The sequence below is a fragment of the Carcharhinus amblyrhynchos genome, chromosome 8, assembly GCF_965287045.1.
Source record: "Carcharhinus amblyrhynchos chromosome 8, sCarAmb.v2.hapA, whole genome shotgun sequence".
In the NCBI taxonomy this organism is placed as follows: Eukaryota; Metazoa; Chordata; class Chondrichthyes; order Carcharhiniformes; family Carcharhinidae; genus Carcharhinus; species Carcharhinus amblyrhynchos.
This window is the reverse complement of record NC_137331.1, coordinates 30,124,867-30,146,723: the sequence shown is the minus strand read 5'-3', so window position 1 is coordinate 30,146,723 and position 21,857 is coordinate 30,124,867. Positions and strand designations below refer to the sequence as shown.

Sequence of the window (21,857 nt, the reverse complement as noted above, 5' to 3'; positions counted from 1 at the left end):
GAAAACAAAAATCAATTTTTAAAGGGCATTGCAACAAAAACTTTAACTCAATTCCATAGGTTCCATTTTTGAAAAACTGTTCTATTTTGAAACAGACATTTTATTTGCTTCACCTTCCGCACCATGTGGCGCTACATAAAGACAACTAACATCAAGTAGATATACCAGCAGTAAATTTCAGCATTGCCACAAAATAGGGATTCAATCAATTTATGCAATCAACTCCATTTCTCACCACAATTAAAATATATTTACTGGAAAACTAAAGCCAGATGAGATCATTGAATCATAGGGAATTGTTTATAGCGATTCTGCACTGTTGCCTCTGCTGAAGAGGCAAGTTTGATGATGCATCTATAGAAACTTAAGAGGGCAAGAAAACAAAATGTAGGCTTTCTCCCTCCAAACAGCAAACTGTCCGATAGAAGAGAAAGCTTTGGGACCAGACTAATAAAGATTATGATGAAAGAATTAAACATAAAATTAATAAATCTGATGGAAATTGTGTATTGTGAATGATGAAATATGCAGTTGAAACATTTTGGCTTGCAAATGTAATGGTCCACATTCAACTTCTTTGCTTTATTTTTACTCTGATTTCTTTTAAGACGGACACATTTTCAATTTCCATTGTTTCCTGAAATCTTGCCATCTTTGCATGTACCATAAGATGTTTTCTCTATGCATCTGCCTCAGTAGAAGGGAGAAGAAAATGTCTGGAATAGTCCAAAATGTTTCCTGTCTTCTTCTCCCCAACAAACTGTCCAACAAAATGAATATATTTGTAAAATGAAAGATAAAAATTGAACAGAAGTATTTTGAAAAAAAAATGGGAGAGACCGATAGCCGCTTTCCAAAACCACAGGAGGACAAATTATTCCATTAATATTTTCTGTTATGGTAGATATAGGAGGTTTTGTTGCATTTGTATTAAAGTAAAGAAGTAAAATTTATTAGTCACAAATAGGCTTACATTAACACTCCAATGAAGTTACTGTGAAAATCCCCTAGTTGCCACACTCCATCACCTGTTCGGGTACGCTGAGAGAGAATTTAGCATAGCCAATGCACCTGACCAGCACATCTTTCAGACTGTGGGAGAAAACCATGCAGACATGAGGAAAACATGCAGACTCCACATAGATAGTCACTAAATCTAGGAATCGAACCTGAGTCCCTGGCACTGTGAGGCAGCAGTGCTAACCAGTGTGCCGCCCTATTATTACAGATCTAAGGATTGAAACTGCAAATATACCCTCTCCCTGCTTTCATTTTCACGCTACTATAATCGGCTGCATAACTACAAATGTTAGCAGCGATTAGCAAATGTTGCTGCCACCCTTTCTGCATTGTTCAGCTTCTCTGCTTCTGTTTGCACACTGTCCAATGATTTTGACATCTCTATGCTACTCCAAAGCTTACCCAGCAACTGGTGTTACTTGCCAAGTGTTGAGGGAGCTAACTTTTGTTCGGAATGAGCTGTATGTGTGCAAACCACTGCTGCAATTGCTCAACTTCCTCAATGGTGAGATTCTCATTGTGAGTGAATCAACAAGAGGGTGAGCACTATAATTTACATATCTGCTCTTTCAACTGATTCTGTACTATAAATAATCCAAATAAATATGAATAACCAAATAAAATGTCCAAGTGTTTCTGGCTAATACAGAAGATACCATCAGATCTTTTCCTCAAAAATACAAACCAGAATTTTTCTCTTAACAGTTTTCAGCAGGATTTAATTTTCTGGTGTGCACCACATGGACAGCAGCAGTTCAAGAAGGTAGCTCACCACTACTTGCTCCAGGGTAGTTAAGTCTATTTATTAGTGTCACATGTGGTCTTACATTATCACTGCAATTAAGTTACTGGCCAGAATTTTACCAGCTCACCCACCAAAGGAATTGAAGCGTGGGAGAGGTGGAGGATGGGAAGTTCCACTGACCCCAGGTGGGATTTTACGGTTTTGTGACGAGCGAAGCCATAAAATCCCACCCACTGTGAAAATCCCCTCGTCGCCACACTCCGGTGCCTGTTTGGGTACACTGAGGGAGAATTTAGCATGGGCAATGGATCCTAACCAGCACGTCTTTTGGACTTTGGGAAGAAACCGGAGCACCTGGAGGAAACCCATGCAGACATGGGGAGAATTAGCAGACTCCACAGATAGTAACCCAAGGCGGGAATCGAACCTGGGTCCTTGATGCTGTGAGGCAGCAATGCTAACCGTTGTGCCACCATGTCGCCTGGATGGTCAATAAATGCTGGTCTCGCCAACAATGCCCACGTCCCAAGAATGAATAACGAAAAATACTTGGAAGCTCACAGAAAATGAAAAGGCAAAAATTAATTACCTTAATTGTTAACGCTTGCTGCACACTGACTCATTAAGAAAGGGCAACAAAAGATAAGCTAATGAACAACACCAAAGGAATGCAGACTTTTTTTATAAAGTGCAAATGGTGCAAGTTTAATTTCGTACCAAACATCTGCAACAATGCTGCAGCAGCTTTCTATACTACTGCCAGAAGCTGATTTATTTACATGGGAAAATTATTAATAAATGTAAAAGAGAAGCAAACTATCTTCTTTTTCTTTATGGCTGTGGGATAGAGCCATATAGAGAATATGAAGGTGCCTATTTTTTGAACTACCAAACATTTCCCAAGGGCGAACATATGAATTAAAATATACTGGCAGTGCATGCAGATGATTCAATACATTGGATCTTATTTCATGCCATTTAAGATGTGCCACAGCAAAGGGAGCAACAAAATGTTGTCATGGTTCTGGAGCCTATAGTCAAAAGTAGTTTGTGTCTCAGACGAACACCGCCAGAGTGTGTAACCATCCCTGCCCAAGCATTGTGTTCAGCACCATTTTTTTGTCAGACTTCATAGTTTCTGCTGTTGCAGATCCACAACCTCCCAGCTGATGACAATGTAGCACTGAAAGCCACCAAGGAGCCATTCACTGACCACTTCATCATTATAGGAACTACCTGAAGGGGAAGACCTAGTCAGCAAATTCTGAGGGGACGGCAGTCAATATGCTATTACATCGAACAGATTGTTTTATAGACAGAGAAGCCAAATGATTGTTCACCAAATTCAGCTCCTGAATTTCTTATCATTTCAATATTATAAATGTAATAACCACATATAACTTCTAGTCATATTCTAGGATCATATATAAAGGATTTAAAATATTAGCTGACTCATTCAGCCACCACTTGAAAATGAATCACAGGTGCGTATAAAGCAATGGGAAAAGATCATCATAACTCTATGTTCACCTCTTACCCAGGTCACAAAATAGGGAGATGTTGGCATTGTGGTAATGTTACAGGACTGGTAATCCAGAGGCCTAGGCTAATGTCCTGCAACATGGGTTCAAATCCCACTATGGCAGGTGGTGGAACTCGAATTGAGTTAATAATCTGGAAGTGAAAAGCTAGATTCAGTAACGGTGACCATGAAACCACTGCTGACTGTTGTTAAAACAAAACATCTAGTTCACTAATGTCCTTTAGGGAAGGAAATCTGCCATCCTTATTTGGTCTGGCCTACATGCAACTCCAGACCCATAGCAATGCGATTGCCTCTGAGGCACTTTCTGAAATGCTGTAGCAAGCCACTGAGTTCAGGGGTAATTAGGGATGGGCAACAAATGCTGGACTTGCTCGTGACACCCACCTCCCATGACAGAATACATTTAAAAAGAAAGTAAATTTTGGTTGCACGTTCTCTCTCTGGATCTTTATTTTATCCCCTTACAGTTTACGTTTGTCTACTTTTTATATCTATCCTTCCTCTCTCCGACAAAAACACACACATATTTTTCATTGTATCTAACTACTCTTTTCATCTCTTTTTACATGTAACACCAGTAGTAACTTGCATTTATACAGCACCTTTAGTGTCATGAATTTCCCAAGCTGTTTCATAGGAGCATTATAAAGTAAAATTTGACATTGAGCCACATTGTGGTTATTAGGGCAGATGACCAAAGAGGTAGGTTTTAAGGTATGTTTTAAAGGAAATAAAGAGAGGCAGAGAGGTGTAGGAAGGACATTTCGCAGCTTAGGATCTTGGCAGCTAAAAGCATGGTTAACATTGGAAGAGCAATGAAAATTGGAAGGGGAGGCGCAGAATTGAGTGGAACAGGGGGTGCAGAAATCTCAGTGCAGTCCACGACTGGAGGAGATTACAGAGAGGAGGAGAAGTGAGGATTTGGAGGGACTCAAAAATCAAAGAATTGCAAAACCAGGAACCAAAATAGGTCAGTGCGCACAGAGGTGATTGGTGAGCAGGGCTCAGTGAGAGCAAGGACATGGGCAGCAGAGTTTTGAATAACTTCAAATTTATGGAGAATAGAGTGTGGGAGGCCAGCCAAGTGTTTGTGAGAATAGTCACATCTAAAGGCAACAAAGGTAAGATGGGGTTTTCATCAGCAAAATGAACTGAGGCAAAGGTTGAGGAAGGCAATATAATCCCAATCGATGTAGTTCAAATACAGCCAGGAAGAACAAGCAGAAACAGCATGAAAGGATAAATAATGATCTCGATTCTCACTAAATTGAAAAACTCTATGAAGTCAGAAAATCCTTCATACATTAGAACAATTAAACTGAAACTAAGCTCAACAGAAAACATCAGGTCAAACAAACAGCAGTTTTCATGAAATATGCAACCAGTGTTAAGAAGTTGTGAACAATTGCACACCCACGCATCCTGTAAAATGTTTCTGTGGAAACTTTTTGGTGAGGAAGGAAATTTTAACTAAAAATATCTGACAAAGCATCAGTGGGTTCTGACAGTAGCATTCTGTGTTCCTTTGACTATTTTAGCAAAGATTTACTTGTTAATTTTTTTTCACCATTGGAGGAATTTCTCTAATGACATCAACACAATTTGTAACTTGTTTTTACAGGTCTTCATCATTGACTCTTTTTCTTTATTATATTTTCTTTATATTCACTGACAAAAAGCTCGTTGAGCACTCCTAAAATGGACTACATAAAGTATGTGTTTTTATTATCATTCGTATTTGATATTTTGGCATAATAAATAGTACAATAATTGAATAATACATTCATATGATTAGAATACACAAAATGATATACTGTGAATGATGTTAGGATATAAGTTGACTTTGAAGCCTGGAAAACTTCCTCCAAAAAGTCAACTTATACAAAGAACAATACAACCCAGGAACAGGCACTTCGGCCCACAGCCTGTGCTGATACCCGGTTCCTATCCCTCTGTTCACCTCCCGTTCATGTGTCTATCAAGATACGTCTTGAGTGTTGCTAATGTGCCTGATTCCACCACCTCCACTGGCAGTGCATTCCAGGTACCCACCACCCTCTTTACCCACGTGTCTCTCTTAAAATTACCCTTTTTCACCACACACATCAACAACTACCTCCCCCAACCACCTAAAATAGAGCAGAGCCAGGTCATCACTCTGTTTTCCTCTTCCCCCCACAACCCCCCCCACCACCTGCACCCCCCCCCCCCCACACCCACACCCACACACACACATACGAGGGTACCCTCCATTTACCATCCTGCACAAAATAAACTAACAGAAGTAAGAATATATAAAAAAATGGAGAAGGCCCAGGAGACAAGAAGACAGCAAGCCAAAATATAAGGGCAAGGCATCACAGGGGGCAACAAGGGTTGGACGTGAGCCAAAACAAAAACAGCAGAGCATGAAGAAAAGGGGACGTGTCCTCTCTCTGTCCCACCCCAAAAACTTAAACTTACCCCCTCACACCTTAAACCTGTGCCCTTGTAGTTGACCTTTCCACCCAGGGAAAAAGCCTCTGACTGTCCACCCTGTCTATGCCTCTCATAATTTTGTAGACCTCTATCAGGTTGCCCGTCAGCCTCCGTCTTTTGAGTGAAAACAATCCAAGTTTATCCAACCTCTCCTCATACCTATAGTTCTCCAGACCAGGCAACATCCTGGTAAACTTTCTTTGCACCCTCTCCAAAGTATCCACCTCCTTCTGGTAATGTGGCGACCAGAACTCCATGCAATGTTCCAAATGCAGCCTAACTAAAGTTTTGTTTAGCTGTAACATAACTTGCCAACTTTTATACTTGATGCCCCGGCTGATGAAGGCAAGCGTACAGTATGCTTTCCTGACCACCTTATCCATCCGTGTTGCTACTTTCAGGGATCCATGGAGCTTTATTCCGAGATTGAGAATAAAATTTAAAGGCTGGCAAGGGTTGGGTGGTTACCATTTTGAAATGTCATCTCCTCTCAACACAAAGACCAGGCGTCTTAAACTACCATGCATCTTTGTAACATGACCGTATTGCCTGCTTGATCCTTTACAAGGCACCAGCAAGTAAAACATGCATTTGTGGAGAGCAAAATGGAGGTTGACTACTAATGAGAATGGCATGGCTGAAAAATGAGCAGGCCAAGTAAAAACATACTTTATGATCCCAGAAAAACTGGATCATCTTATATGCCACGATTTACAGTAATAGCCACTGATCGAGTTAAATGTTTATGTACGTATATATACATATATATAATAGACATATGCATGGCACACTATCGGTAGTGCACTGGAGTGTTAGCCTAAACTTCTCAAGCTGGGTTTGAATTCATGGCGTTCTGACTCCGAGGTGAGACTGCTATCAACTGAGCCACAGCTGACAGCTAAGAATCACTACGAGTTTGGTATGACATGGTGACTCGGACCTAGGTAAACATAACCTACAAGAATGATGGATAAAATGGAATCACACAGAAAAGAGACTGAAAAATCTTGGAATATCACCTTCAATTTCGCCCCAAGCTTAATCTCTATAATATTCAATACTGCGGCCTTGCCTCAAGTTGTGTATAATTTATTACTACTAAATGGAACAGAAATGCATTTACCAGATGTTTAGGATTTTAAAATAAGTTATTGTCTTTTTGTGTTTTGGATGATTTCTGCTGTATTTTATAATTTATTAATAGATCAAAAGATTACTAAAATTTCAAACAACATTAGCATTCACCATAATTTGTTTTGACCTCAATGACGTGTAACACAAATTTTGTATTTTCTTTGGGGAAAAAGAATGGATGATATTTAAAAATTCATTAATGGAATTTGGATATCGCTGGCTGGACCAGTATTCATTGCCTATCCTTACTTGCCCTTGAGGTGATGGTAAGCCGCATTTTTGAACCACTTCCATCTCTATTTTGCACGACACCCACAATGCTGTTACGGTGGGAGTTCCAGGAGTTTGACCCAGTGACAGTAAAGGAACTGGCAATATATTTCCAAGTCACAATGGTGTGTGGTTTGGCAGGGAACGTGCAGTTGGGGGTATTCCCACGTGTCTACTACCCACGTCTTTCTAAGCTGTAGAAATCGCAGGCTTGGGATATGCTGCCAAAAAAGCCTTAGTGAGTTTCTGCAGTGCACCTTGTAGATAGTACACATGGCTGCCACTCTGTGAGGGTGGTGGAAGGATTGAACAGTGAAGGTGGTGGATGGGATGTCAATCAAGTGGGCTACTTTTTCCCAGATGATGTCAAGCTTCTTAAGTGTTGTTGGAGCTTCATTTCAGGCAAGTGGACAGCATTCCATCACACTCCTGACTTGTGTCTTTAGATGGTGAACAGATTTTGGGGAGTCAGGAGGTGACTAACACTCTGCAGAACTCCAGGCCTCTGACCTGCACTTGTAGCCATTTTACGTGGCTGGTCCAGTTCAGTTTCTGGTCAATGGTGGTGATGCCACTAAGTGTCAAGGAGACTCAGTTCACTTACTGGAATATCAACTGTTTACTATTAGTTCACATTGGAATGTCAACAAGCTTTTTTTTGTTACAGGCATTTAAATTCCCTCTGTTAGAGATGGTCATTGCCTGGCATTTATGTGGCGGAAATGTTACTTGCCACTTAGGAGCCCTAGCCTGGCTATTGTCCAGGTCCTCTGCATATGGGCACAGACTGCTTCAGTATCTGAGGAATCTTGAATGGTGCTGAACATTGCACATGACTGCACAAACATCCCCACTTCAAACCTTATGATGGAAGAAACGTCATTAATGAAATAGTGGAAGATGGTTGGGCCTAAGATACACACTGCCCATTGATATCGCAGGACTGAAATTTTTGATCTTCAACAACCACAGCCATCTTCATTCGTGCTAGGTATTTTATGATTTTATGCGCTGTGTTAACTGTAAACAATTTGGTTTATCACTCAGCATCCAAAAATGTTCTGTTTAAGGACTTTTGGAAACTTTTATCTTGATTTTAAATTCCTTTTACTTGGTTCATGTTGTAGTTATTTATTCAACTAAGAAAATAAATTCCTATTATTCACTTATTGGAATGTCAACAAGCCTTTTTTTTTGTTACAGGCATTTAATGGCTTTTACCTTTCCCTTGGACAGTGAAGTTTTTATGTTTTATGTACCAGGTTGAACGTGCGAGCTGGTTGACACAGCAGGAGAAACAGGGCAACTGGGAATTGAGTAAATAAGAACATAAGAACATAAGAAATAGGAGCAGGAGTAGGCCATCTAGCCCTTCGAGCCTGCCCCGCCATTCAATAAGATCATGGCTGATCTGTTGTGGCTCAGTTCCACTTTCCCGCCCTCTCCCCATAACCCTTAATCCCCTCTCTTATCAAGAACCCATCAACCCGCTTCTTAAAAATATTTAGCGAGGCAGCCTCCACCACTTCAACGGGCAGAGAATTCCAGAGATTCACCACCCTTTGAGTGAAGAAGTTCCTCCTCAACTCCGTTCTAAACCGCCTCCCCTTTATCTTGAGGCTGTGCCCCCTAGTCCTACTGTCTTTTTTGAGCGGGAAGAGTCTCTCCACCTCTATCCTATCCATCCCATTCATCATCTTATACGTCTCAATGAGATCTCCCCTCATTCTTCTAAACTCTAACGAGTACAAGCCTAGTTTATTCAGCCTCTCCTCATAGCTCAATCCCCTCAACTCCGGTATCAGCCTAGTAAACCTCCTCTGCACTCCCTCCAGGGCCAAAATAAACAGGGCAACTGTATACCCCCTTAACAAATGAAATTGAAGTTTGTGAAATTAACAACAACAGCTACAAAGATAGCTTAAATTAAAATGGGTGAATTCAATGTCAAATCAGGTACAAAAAGATGATTTTTAAAAATTGGATTACAAGGAAGACTGATAGTCAGCATTAAAGCGAAAGTTCTCTGAATTCACTGATTTCTTGGAGATTGCACATTGGACAGAGCGCAAGAGCACCCTCTCTGAAGAAGAATAGTATCAATGGCAGTAACTTGTGGATGTCAAAGTTATCCTGTGCATGTTCAGACCCTTGAAGTTGCTGTCAGCTTCAATGGAAAGATCATAGTGAATGCTGACAGTTTTTCCAATATTACCACTGCAAAATTTGGGCTATTTGTGAAAAGAGTGGGATGGCTAGTGACTCAACAAGTTGCTTTTTCCTATTTCTTAGATCTAAATAGTTAAATCTCAAGCATAAGACTAACAATTTACCCATAGTAATGATCTGAAAAAATAGGCAAAACATTTCAAGTTATCTGGATATTATTGGAACAGAATTTACAATCAAAATTACAGTGATGCCAATGGTGTTCCTTGTTCTTTAGGCACAAATGATACAGAAACTTAACACGAGGAGCAGGTGCAAAGAAAATATTTTTGAACAATGGTTAATTCTCCAACAACAATTAAAATCTGAAGGTCTGAGACACTGCTCTTAAAGCTATTTACTTTGAGGGCCAAAGAGGGTATTTGGCTGTCATTACCAATTTATATGCTGTTAAAATAGTACATAATGATGGTTATCAGACCTAACATTCTGAGGTGAGTTTACTTCATGCGCAAATGCGGCAACATCAGGAAACTCATTGGGAGGTTATTTCCACAGAGCTGGCAGCAGGGTTGTGCAAGTTGCCAAAAAAGTTCCTCTCTTCCTCGCCATAAATTTAAGGCCAATTGTTAGGTTTCAATGCCAGAGGGGTTGATTTGCAGTAATTAACATTTATCACATCGCTGAAAGGGTACTTTGACATTTGCCGGAAATTACCGCCTCACCTGCCTTGGAATCGGAGCAGGCAAGGGACAGACAATGAAAATGCCCATTGACCTTGGGCAGGAATTTCCAGTCTCACTCAAGTGAGTCTGTAAAATCCCACCCATTATGTTTCAAGACTTAGCTTTCTGTGGAGAGCAGTTTGTAGTTATTGCACAAATGTAATAGTTTCACATCATTCATTGTATTTCAATAGTGAGGCAGGTAGCAAAATGCTATTTCCACAACGTTGATTCAAACAGCAAGTTTTGAATATCCACATGTAACCGTGTACCAGTTCCTCACATGAAGTTTCTGAATCATTTGTGCCTAAATAAATTCCTAAGCAATCATAGAATCCCTAAAGTTCAGAAGCAGGCTATTCGGCCTACCGAGTCTGCATCAACTCTTTGACATAGCATCTTACCAAGCCCCACCCCTCCCCACCTATCCCCGTAATCTCACGCAATTACTCCATCACTCCGTGTAAACGACACATCTTGGGACACTAAGGTGCAATTCAGCATGGACACTCCACCTAACCTGCACACCTTTGGAGTGTGGGAGGAAACCGGAGCGTCCAGAGGAAATCCACACAGACATGGGGAGAACGTACAAACTCCACACAGATGGTCATCCAAGGCCAGAATTGAACACGCTGTGAGGCAGCCAACCACTATGCCATTGGGCTATCATCGAATCAGTGAATTGACAAAAACTTCCACTTTTACACTCATGGTTGCACTATAAAAATTCTTGAAAATGTTCACCCCTGTTAAATGAGGTGTAACTGGACTTTTAATGGCAATAATCATAATCATTGTTAAACAGTCGTATCTGCCCTGAAAAGCTAATTCCATATTTGTGGAACAATAAATTTCACCAACATAAAGAACACATTTTTATAATAGTCAATTTCTTAAGAGCTTGTTTATGATGTTTTAGCTTCCATCATAATCTGATCATAATTACTAATGTTTCCATCTGAAAATTCAAATTAAAAATGAAAGGCAATCGATGCCTTTAGCTTAAATGAGCAGAATACTGCAGATGCCAATCTGAAACAAAACAGAGGACACTGGAGAAACTCAGCAGGTCTGGCAGCATCTGTCCAGAGAGAAAGCAGAGCTAGGCCTCGCTGGTCCGAGGCTCATAAGATCCCCCCCGAGGCCAATGGAGAAAGCCGTGCTGCGAGCCTCGCCCGCCCCGATTCTGGGGCGGATGAAGCGGTAAAATCCTGGCCTTAATGTTTCAAATCTGCTCAACTCTCCTTCAGAACTAAAGAGAAGGAAAACATGTTGGATATTATACTGTCGCTGTGAGAGATTGCAATAAAAAGAAAGTGAACTTGAGAACAAGATGGCCAGTGTGAGATGGGGGTTGGGGCAAAGAGGGTTTGCACTGAGACAACAAATATATGGGATAGAAAAAAAGGGGTTAAGATAGAGGAGAAGATTCACAGTCTAGAGGTATTGAAATCAATGTTGAACCCTGAGAGCTGTAACATGCCTAATCAGAAGATGAGATGTTGCTCCTCCTGCTTTTGTTGGGCTTCACTGAAGCATTGCAACAGGCCAAGGAGGGACATATGGGCATGAGAGCAAGGTGCTGAGATAAAATGGCAACAGGAGTATTGGGATCATGCTTGCGGACTGAGCAAATGTGTTCTATAAAGTGGTCAGCCAGTCTGCATTTAGTCTCCCCAGTGTAGAGGAGACAGCGTCGAGAGCAGTAAATACAGTAGATCAAGTTGAAGGAGATGCAAGTGAAACGTTGCTTAACCTGAAAGTAATGTTTGAGGCCTCGAATGGTGAAAAGGGAGGAGGTAAAAGGGCAAGTGTTGCTGGGGATGGTGCCTTGGGAAGAGCGTGATGGAGGAGTGGAGCAAGACATCACGGAGTGAGTGGACCAAGCGGTATGAGGGGAAGATGTGTTTCATGGTGGCATCATGCTGGAGTTGGCAGGAGTGGCTCCTTTGAATGAGGAAGCTAGTGCAGTGGAAGGTGAGGACACAGTTCCCTATCCTGGTTCTGGGGAGGAAGGGAAAGGGGTGAGGCAGAGGTGCAGGAAATGGGTTGAACCCAGTTGAGTGCCCTGTCAACCACAGTAGGAGGGAAACCTCAGTTGGGGAAAAACACAGACATGTCAGAAGTGCCATTTTCAAAGGTGAAACAGAAGCAATAGAGGAGAAGAAACTCAAAGAATGGGATGGGATCCTTACAGAAAGCATGGCATGAGGAGCTGTAGTTGAGGTAGTTGTGGGAGTCAGTGGGTTTGTAATGAATATTGGTGGCCAATTTATCATTGGAAATAGAGACAGAGAGGTCAAGGAAGTGAAGTGGCAGAGATGAACCATGCGAAGGTGAGAAAGGGGTAGAAATTGGAAGCAAAAATCCATACATTTTTCCAGGTCCAGACAAAAGGATACAGAAGCACTGACACAGTCATTGATGTATGGTGAAAAAGTTACAGGGGCAGGCCTGAGTAGATCAGGAACAAGGAATGTTCCACATTCAGATTGTTTCAGATCCATGTTTCAGATCCCAGCATCCACAGTATTTTGCCTTTATCAGGGGGAGATTGGGTGAGAGGGGCAGAGAATTTGAGATGGCTGATATCACGCCAACAATTCTCAATTAAAAGATTACGAGCAGGCAGGAGGCCAGGAATGGGCTCCAAGTGGAGGGAGGATACGGAAATGCTTCTAACTTCCTGTCTGTGAGAACACTTCAAAGTTATTGGCTGTTTATCCTGCTTGCTGACAAAGTAAAGTTTAAAGTTTATTTATTAGTCGCAAGTAGGGTTAGATTAACACTGCAATGAAGTTACTGTGAAAATCCCCTCATCGCCACTCTCCGGCACCTGTTCGGGTACATTGAGGGAGAATTTAGCATAGCCAGTTCACCTAACCTGCACACCTTTGGACTGTGGGAGGAAACTGGAGCACCCGGAGGAAACTCCTGCAGACAGAGGGAGAACGTGCAGACTCTACACAAGACAGGACCCAAACCGGGAACTGAAGCCAGGTCCCTGGTGCTGTGAGGCAGCAGTGCTAACCATTGTGCCACTGTGATACCTCACTGATGCTAAACATCAGGACCCCACCCTGCCCCACCCCACTCCCTGACTTAATGCTAGATTTTAACAACTATCCAAAAGGGGGGTAGCGGGGTAGGGGGGTAGGGGGAAGCAGCAGGGGAGGTGAGGGCAGCGACACCACACAGATCACTATGTCTTTACAGACAGCTTTTGTCCAGGTCAGTGGCCACAGACATCATTTCCCCACTGACCTCACAATCCGGCCCTCCTGTGGTCCCTGGACAGAGTGGACAGGGAGAGGGTGTTTCCATTAGTAGGAAAAACGAGAACCAGAGGGCACAACCTCAGACTAAAGGGACGATCTTTTAAAACAAATGAAAAAGACTATCTTCAGCCAGAGAGTGGTGAATCTGTGGAATTCTTTGCCGCAGAAGACTGTGGAGGCTGGGTCATTGAGTGTCTTTAAGACAGAGATAGGTAGGTTCCTGATTAATAAGGGGATCAGGGGTTATGGGGAAAAGGCAAGAGAATGGGGATGAGAAAAATATCAGCCATGATTGACTGGCAGAGCAGACTCTAGACCACTCGGCCTATCATTACCCTCCTATGCCTTATGGTCTGTCTCTCTCCCTCCCTGACACAGCAAATTAAATAACTAACAATTCGTACCTGGGTTCTTCTCTATTATTAATTCTTCTTTCTGGTTAAGGAGTTACACAGTTGTTTGCCTTGTCTACAAAAAGCAGAACCCCTGCAGAAAACCATGTGGTTTTTCAATGGTTGGCTCCGAGGAACTTGTGAGTGCATATAAAGTCTATAGACAAGTGCAAGTATAAACCCCTTATTTGCTGCTAACCACAAAATCCGGTCCTGCACATTCATTCCCCTTCTGTGGTCTGCAGCTTACTCCCTCTCTCACACACATACACACACATATTGGAACTTTTGCGCCACCTTCAGGTTTTAAGCAAGGAACAATAGCGATAAATCTTAAGGATGTACGCAATTCACGAGTGAGTATATGTTTTTTGGTGCCACATCATCATTTTTGTTCTAAAGAGACCTTTCCACCAAACAGCATGTTCAGCCGAATACCCAAAACAGCAGAGTATGTTTTTAAATCGTGCGCACTTAAGAATTTTAAACAAAAGAATAAACTACTCCCTCTCAAAGCCGCACTTTCTTTGTCTCAGCATTCATAGGTTAAGTGGTTCAATCTGCTTCAAAATAATGCAATCAAGGAATTTTTGAACAATGCGTGTGTTTTTCCCCCCAAAAAAGAAAATCATAGATCCATGCCATGTGTCCTCTCAGGCTGGATCCGAGGAGAAATACTAAGATTTGCCAGCTGAGTAAGTGTTTATGTAGTCAAGAGTAAAGTAACATTTTAACATAAACACTTAGCCAGTACACACACACACATCCGTTCCTCGTGTAAGCAGGAGTTCCCTGAAGCAATCTCAACCTCGGCACAAAATGTTCCCGGTGTTTTAAAAAAAAGACACACAATGATTTAAAATCACCGTGATTTATTCACACGATATTTTCTTCCAGAAGCTGTTTATCAGCAAATTCTCTGAAGAATGAGTGGTGTGTTGAGGGCGGGGGGCGGTGGGACGGGGCGGGGGTGGTTAGAAGGGGGGTCTAAAGGGAGTCTGTCATCTCTCAAAAGATCCAGATCCAGCCCGGTCTTAGTGAAAGAAGAACGAGTTTTGGAGAGGCGGGGGGTGAGCATTCAAGAGATCAGAATGATATCATTTCAGTGGTGCTTTTTCAGAATTAACACATCTTTAATAAAACTAATATAACCACGCAGCAGCAATATCTGCTCATTTCTCTAATGTTTAAATTTTAGAAGAAATATTTATAATAATATATTTTTATAATATATTTCTTATATAATGCCACAAATTATTTATTTCACCAGAGACAAGTACTGCAATCACTGCCAATTGCTCAGATTAAAGCATTCCTCATTTGCACATACATGTGTGTCTTTGAGTCAAACTTTCCCCAGGGTCGTGGAGCCGGTGACACCTTTCTGGCAACTTTCACTATCATCAGGACATTCCCTCAGCACACGTTGCCCTTTCCACCTCCAACTTCCCCGCATCCACCCCTAGACTTTCCCTAATTATTTACCCCGCTTCCCCCAAAAAAACATTGCTGCAATACTTCGGGCAATTTCAGAGGTTGACCCAACCAGAGGTTGAATCGAAACAGAAACAGTACTCGGAGGGTGATAAACTACGTGGTTGGGGGGAAAGACTTGTCTGTTTGGCAGGTTAGCTTACCGGTTCCACAGCGAATCCCTGGAGGAGAACGTTGATAGTCTGGAGGTTGAAGACCGCATGGTTTTATTTCACACCGAATCCGACCTAAGTGAATGAAAGTAGCAATGAGTCGGGCTGGCTTCTCCAACATGGAAATTGCAGGATACTTTTGTTACAGCCTGGCTTCTTGTAGAGTTTTGCAAGCTACTTACTAACAACACCGGGGGCGGGGGGGTGAAGAAAGTCGACAAACCATAACTGTAGAACAAAACTAAAAAGTTTCCTTTTTAACCAAAACTCTCAAAATTATAAACTAACTACAACATCGAAAATAATAAGTTTTTTAATATACTTAATGCACGGATTACTAGTTGGTCGTATATGGATTTTCATTTAAAAGTTCCAGATTTCAGGAATCATACTGATTGTTTTAAAGTTTAAAATACCTACGTGTAGACGGAACGCCGATGTCGATGCAGTGGGTTCATGCCTATCCTATACAAAGTATAAAAGATTTACTTTATAGAGACAGACACAGCGCCTATTCTTTAGGGCACTTTTCAACACACTTTAGCGGTGGTTATTATTTTAAAATCGACCGAAAGTCCCTCGGGGACATATGTGCCGCGCCAGTAACTCAGCCTGAAGTCCTGCAGTTTCTCCAAACCACGCCTATGGTTTTCAACGACTTACCAAAACTTGTAACTGCTTTTCTTCCCCTGGCAAATCTGTAGGTGAAATTAGCGCTGCCATTATACCATTTTCGCTCCCCTCTCAGATCCCTCCCTCCTTTCTATCCCTCAACCCGTTTAGGTGGAATGGACTGTTAAGAGAGTCTTGTTGAGTCGGCGCCAGCAATGGAGAGAAGAGAACTGTGATTTGTGTCCATATCCGTTCCTTGTGCTCTGCGGGAAGCTGGGATTCAAAAACGGAAGGAAAATCCACCATGTGAGCGGCACAGAATACAATGGGCAGAAATGTGGCTGACAGCAGTGACTCCAGGAAATCCAACGGAAATCAGATATCTGTAAAAACATGCACATCTTTAGATTTAATACCCAGCATTGAATGCATCCATTACACCATGAAACTGTTTATTATTACAATGTGCCAATATTTGTATTAAGTACGTGTAAATATTGGTTATTTATTTTAAAAATACATTGTTGTACGATAAGAAATGATAGTGAAAAACCCTAATGTGGCCCGAGTTAATTTCGCCCATCACCCTAATAGGGAAGGGGGGGAACCTATTTTAACCCCCCAGCCTGTTCTGTCATTCAGTGAGACCATGCCTAACCTGTGAACCAATGCCACATACCCAACTCTGCCTCACATCATTAAATATTCTTGGTTCAGAAAATATCAATCTCAGATTTAAAATTAACAACTGATCTATCTAACACCACTTATCATTTATAAAAGTGAGCTCCAAACTTCTACAGCTTTTTGAACATAATAGGAGCAAGAGTAGGCCATTTGAGGCAGCTCTGCCATCCAATGAGATGGTGGCTGATCTTCTACTTCAGAACCATTTTTTGGCACTTTCCCCATAAGGTAAAGTCACCATAGTCCCAGATGACCATAGGCTGAAAGGGAGAGCTGACTGGTGGTGATTTTAACCTGAGGGTCACCACACTTCAGGCAAGGGGCAAAGCTGAGAAGGTGTGGCCTTCACAGATAACCTCAGCTGGTACAGGAATTGAACACACACTATTGGTGTTGCTCTGCATCATGAACCAGCTGTCCAGCCAATTGTGCTAAACATGTAGAAGGTGTTTATTAACTTCATTCCTGAAAGATCTGCTCTAATTTGTAAACGATGACCCTTCACCCTAGATTCGCCAAACAGTGGAAATGATTTCTCTTAATCTACCTTACCTGTCCTCCTTAACATCTTGAACACTTTGATCAAACCAACTCCTAACCTTCTCAATTCCAGAGAATAGTGTTGTATTTTGTGTAATCTTCCCTTGTAATTTTACGCCAGACTCTAGAGGCAGAATTTTCCCAGCCCGCCCACCAAGGGAATCATAGCCGCCGGGACACGGACCAAGAAAAGGTCCATTGACCTCGGGCAGGATTTTCCGGCCTTGGGGCGAGCATAGCTGGAAAATCCTACCCCTAGATATCATTCTTATCAAACAAAAATAAAATGCTGCAAATGTGGAAAAGTGAAATAAAAATGGAAAATGCTGGCAGCACTCAGCAGGTCAGGCAGCAGCTGTGGAGAGAAACTGAATTAATATTTCAGGTTGCTAATGACACTTCATCATTCTTGAAAATCTATGCTGTGTGCTTCTCTGAGGTGTGGTGCCCAAAACTGCCCAGGGTTCTCCAGTTGTGGCTTAACCAAGGCTGAATATAGCTGAAGGATGATTGCTACCTTCTTCTGTTTCTCTGGACATGAAGCACAGAATTCCATTAGCCTTTTTGATGATGTTTGGAAACCTGTTTATGACATTTTAATAATCAGTGTACCTTGCCCCCACGTCTCTTGCAACCTTCACTGCTTGGCTATTCACAAACATACAAACTAGGAGCAGGAGGAAGTAATTTGGCCCCTTGAGCTTGCTTCATCATTCAGTAAGATTATGGCAGATCTCATTAAGGCCTCACTAAACCCTGATACATTTTGATTTTCTTGTTCGTCAACAATTTATCTCTGCTTTAAAAATATTCAATGATCCTGACTCCATGGCTTTCTGGGGAAGAGAGTTCCAAAGACTCATGATTCTCTGAGAGAGCAAAATTCTTCTTGCCTTTGTCTAAATGGGGGGTCTCCTTATTTTTAAATTGTGTTCTCAGGTTCTAGTTTCTCCCACACAGGGAAACATCAACTCAAAATTCACCATGAGAAGTTCTCTCTGGATCTTACATTTTTCAATAAGATCATAGAATCTCCACAGTGCCAAAGGAGATCATTCTGGCCATCGAGTCCACACCAATTCTCTGACAGAGAACCTTCCCCAGGCCCACCCCTGACCCATCCCTGTAACCTCACATATCTTAATCCTTAACCTGGACATCTTGGGACATCAAAGGATGATTTAGAATGGCCAATCCACTTACCCTGCATATCTTTGGACTGTGAGGAGAAACCAGAGCACCCAGAAGAAACTCACGCAGACACGGAGAAAATGCACAAACTCCACACAGTCACCCAAGGCCAGAATTGAACCTGGGTCCCTGGCACTGTGGGGTAGCAATGCTAACCACAATGCCATCTTTCATTATTTTAAACTTCAGGCGTGTCCAACTTTTCCTCATAAAATAATCTCCCTTCCCAGGTATCAGTCGAGTGAACCTTCTCTGAAGCGCTTCTAATGTACTCACATCTTTCTTAAATAAGGAGACCAAACCTGTGCTCCAGATGTGATCCCTCATCAATGCCCAGTAGCAAAGCATTATTACTTTTCTATTCCATTCTGTTTGCAATAAACAACAACATTCCATTTGCCTTCTTAATGTTATAATCAGCCCCGGGTGAGGTTCCCTAAACATTGTTAATGTGGGCAAGCCCCCACAATGTGTCACTATCCGGTTGGGATACCTCCCCCAAAATTGTTACAAACCTGAGTGAAGAGGGATGAATGGGCCCAGTCTTTATTCAGTTCAGCCTCTGCTGATAGCAATGGGACTTAATTTACAAGGTTCCCTCTGTCTTGGATGGCTTTTTCAGACCCTATATTTGTGCTTAAGAAGGAGTTAATTTCTTGAGTTAAGATAGACCAAGTTCATTAAAAACTAAAAGGAGAAATGGTAAAACACATGCATCTACATTCAAATAGATTATAAGTAAGAATTGAGTCCAATAGTAAATGCATATAAATGAAACATTATCTGGAACTGTCCTTGACTTGAAAGGAGTAAATTGTAATGCATATTGTCGTTACAAGTTGGTTCCAGTATAGTTGACTTCTGCAGGTGAGTAGTTGACTCTGATTAAAGTGTCCTGTGGTTTGGTAGAGATATTTGGGTTCTTTCTTTTCCATTTGCAAATTTTTTTGCTGATTGGTTGCCTTCCACAATCAGAGACAGAGTTTTTAGATATTCCTACATTAAATGTCTATTTCCTTTTCACAATGACACTACTTCCAATATTGTATCATGTCTTCAGTGTGGAAAACTTTCAGGTGCTTTTCCTGACAACACACACAGACACACACATGCATACAGACACGCACACAAACACACAAACACACAGACCAGCAGGCCAGGCAAGCAAGTGCTGGGCAGCTCTCTCAGCTATGTTTCTTTCTTTCCATCATCTCAAAATACTTGCTGTACCTGCAAACCAAATTTTTGTGATTCACGTACCATGACACCCAGATCCCTCTGTACCTCAGAGCTCTGCAATCTCTTTCCTTATAAGTAAAAGCTACTCTTCTGTTCTTCCTGCCAAAATGGACAAATTCACATTTTCCCACATTTTGCCCACTCACTTACCCTATCGATATCCTTTGACAGTTTCCTCATGCCTTGATGTTCCTTACGTTCATCATTTAGCTTGATCTGTTTTAGGTCCAAAGTAGATAACCTCACATTTGTTGACATCGAAATCTATTTGCCATAGTTTTTCCCAATCATTTAATCTATCAATACTATGCTTTCATCTATACTACCTATAGTGTCATTTATCTTTGTGTCATCAACAAATCTGGATATGTGGCTTTTTATCCCCCGTCATCAAAGTTGTTTATAAATAAGGTGAATTGTTGAGGCCACAATATGAAGCTTTATAAGATACCTCTCATCACCCTCTGCGAATGAGATTACTTCCCCATTACCCATTCTCTCTGTTTTTTGCCACTCAACCAATTTCCTCACCATGTCAACACTTTGTCTTGACTTTCATGATCTTCAGTTTTAGTGAATAGCCTTTTATGAGGAACTTTATCAGATGCCTTCTGGAAATCCATATAACTAATATTAATAAATACTCCTCTATTCTACACTTTGGTCGCCTCTTCAAAAAATTCCACCAGTTTCATCAGGCATGACTTATCCTTTACAAATCCATGCTGGCTTCCTCTGATCAGCTGAAAAATTTTAAGGTGTTCACTCTGCCTACCCAGTTCCTGACAACAGATCTTAGGCTAACTATCCTTAACTGCTTTTCCTCTCTCAGATTTCTTTTTGTTAGGCTTAGATTAATTAACAATGTCCACATGAGTGAAGGTACTGAACATAAAGAGCAATTTCAGATTACACTAACACATATTAATTAATTTTGCCCTTGCAAATGACCAGTGCGTCATCATTTGCACTGATGATGGCAAAAATATAGATGAAAAATCAATTTGGCCCACCTCACCTCAACTAACTACAAAAAGTTTTTCAGAGATTATTTCCTCGGGAGGATGTAACTGTTGCTAGGGGGCATAACTATAAGGTGGGAGATATAGGAGGGATGTCCGAGATAGGTTCTTTACTCAGAATGGTTGGGGTGTGGAATGGACTGCCTGTTGTGACAGTGGAGTCAGACACTTTAGGAACTTTCAAGCAGTTATTGGATAGGCACAGAGAGCACACCAGAATGATAAGGCGCGGATAGTTTGATCTTGGTTTCAGACAAAGCTTGGCACAGCATCAAGGGCCAAAGGGCTTGTACTGTGCTGTACTGTTCAATGTTTCTATGTAAAAAGTCACAGTTTCCAACTGTTTCGCCTCCCCTTTCCCACCCCAAAACCTCAATATCCAACTGTCTCAAAAAAAATTACAAGATATGTTCCATCAATCTTTGTCCTAAAATCTAACTGAAATGTTGATTACTCATGAGTGAAGAACTGCCTTTCTGTTATGTCATAGTGTCAAAATTTACCTCGAACTCATACTCCAAATTTGTCTTTTTTTCAATTTTTAACATTGATCTTAAATATTTTATTAGGTTCCTGCCAACTTCATTTGGATGATGACTAGCTAATATTTCTCCAATCTTTCTTTGTAACTGAACCTTCCCATACCAGGGATCAGCCTTGTGACTTACCACCAGGGCTTGCAAGTTTCCTACAAATCAGAGCGATTGTCACCATAGTCAAAGTGTGGTCTGATCAGAGAGTTAGCATATTTTAGTGTCATATCTTCTTATTTCTATTCTTATTAAGCAATATTCTGTTTGGGTTTGCTCTCCACAGTTTACAATGATTGGATATGTCAAGTGCCCATTCTATTGATCCTCATCCCTCACACTGTACCTCTTAAGATCCACAAATATATGACAAAGGATGCAAGGTTGCCTGCTCCTGTCTTTAATCATACTACGATTACTGTTCACAAGTATAAAATGTTTCTGGTATATATAGGTTACATATTTTAAATATTGATCACAAGCCCACAGAGATTTCAGTAATAACGCCAAAAGCATATCAGTCAGCAACTATATTTGTTCACTAAGAGGCATTTAGCCGCAAATCTAGCTTTGTATATAATAACCACCAGCATTCTTTTCCCATGTGATTTATATACTTAATTTGCCCTT

The 21,857-nt window shown here is 41.3% G+C and overlaps 1 protein-coding gene across 2 annotated transcripts in view; it reads right to left on the bottom strand.

The window, feature by feature from the left end:
- Positions 1–21,857, bottom strand: part of LOC145346497 (arf-GAP with SH3 domain, ANK repeat and PH domain-containing protein 1-like) — a 320,720-nt gene that overhangs the window by 290,176 nt on the left and 8,687 nt on the right. Inside the window, exons 2-3 of one of the 2 annotated variants that reach the window (XM_080193831.1) lie at positions 16,070–16,401; positions 15,398–15,481 (exon numbers count right to left, since the gene is read on the bottom strand). In XM_080193831.1, coding sequence (XP_080049957.1) covers positions 15,398–15,456 — 59 coding nt within the window. In that variant the 5' untranslated portion in view covers positions 15,457–15,481; positions 16,070–16,401. Of the gene's footprint in view, positions 1–15,397; positions 15,482–15,826; positions 15,916–16,069; positions 16,402–21,857 lie in introns of those variants that run through there. The other variant, XM_080193832.1, reaches the window with a different exon arrangement.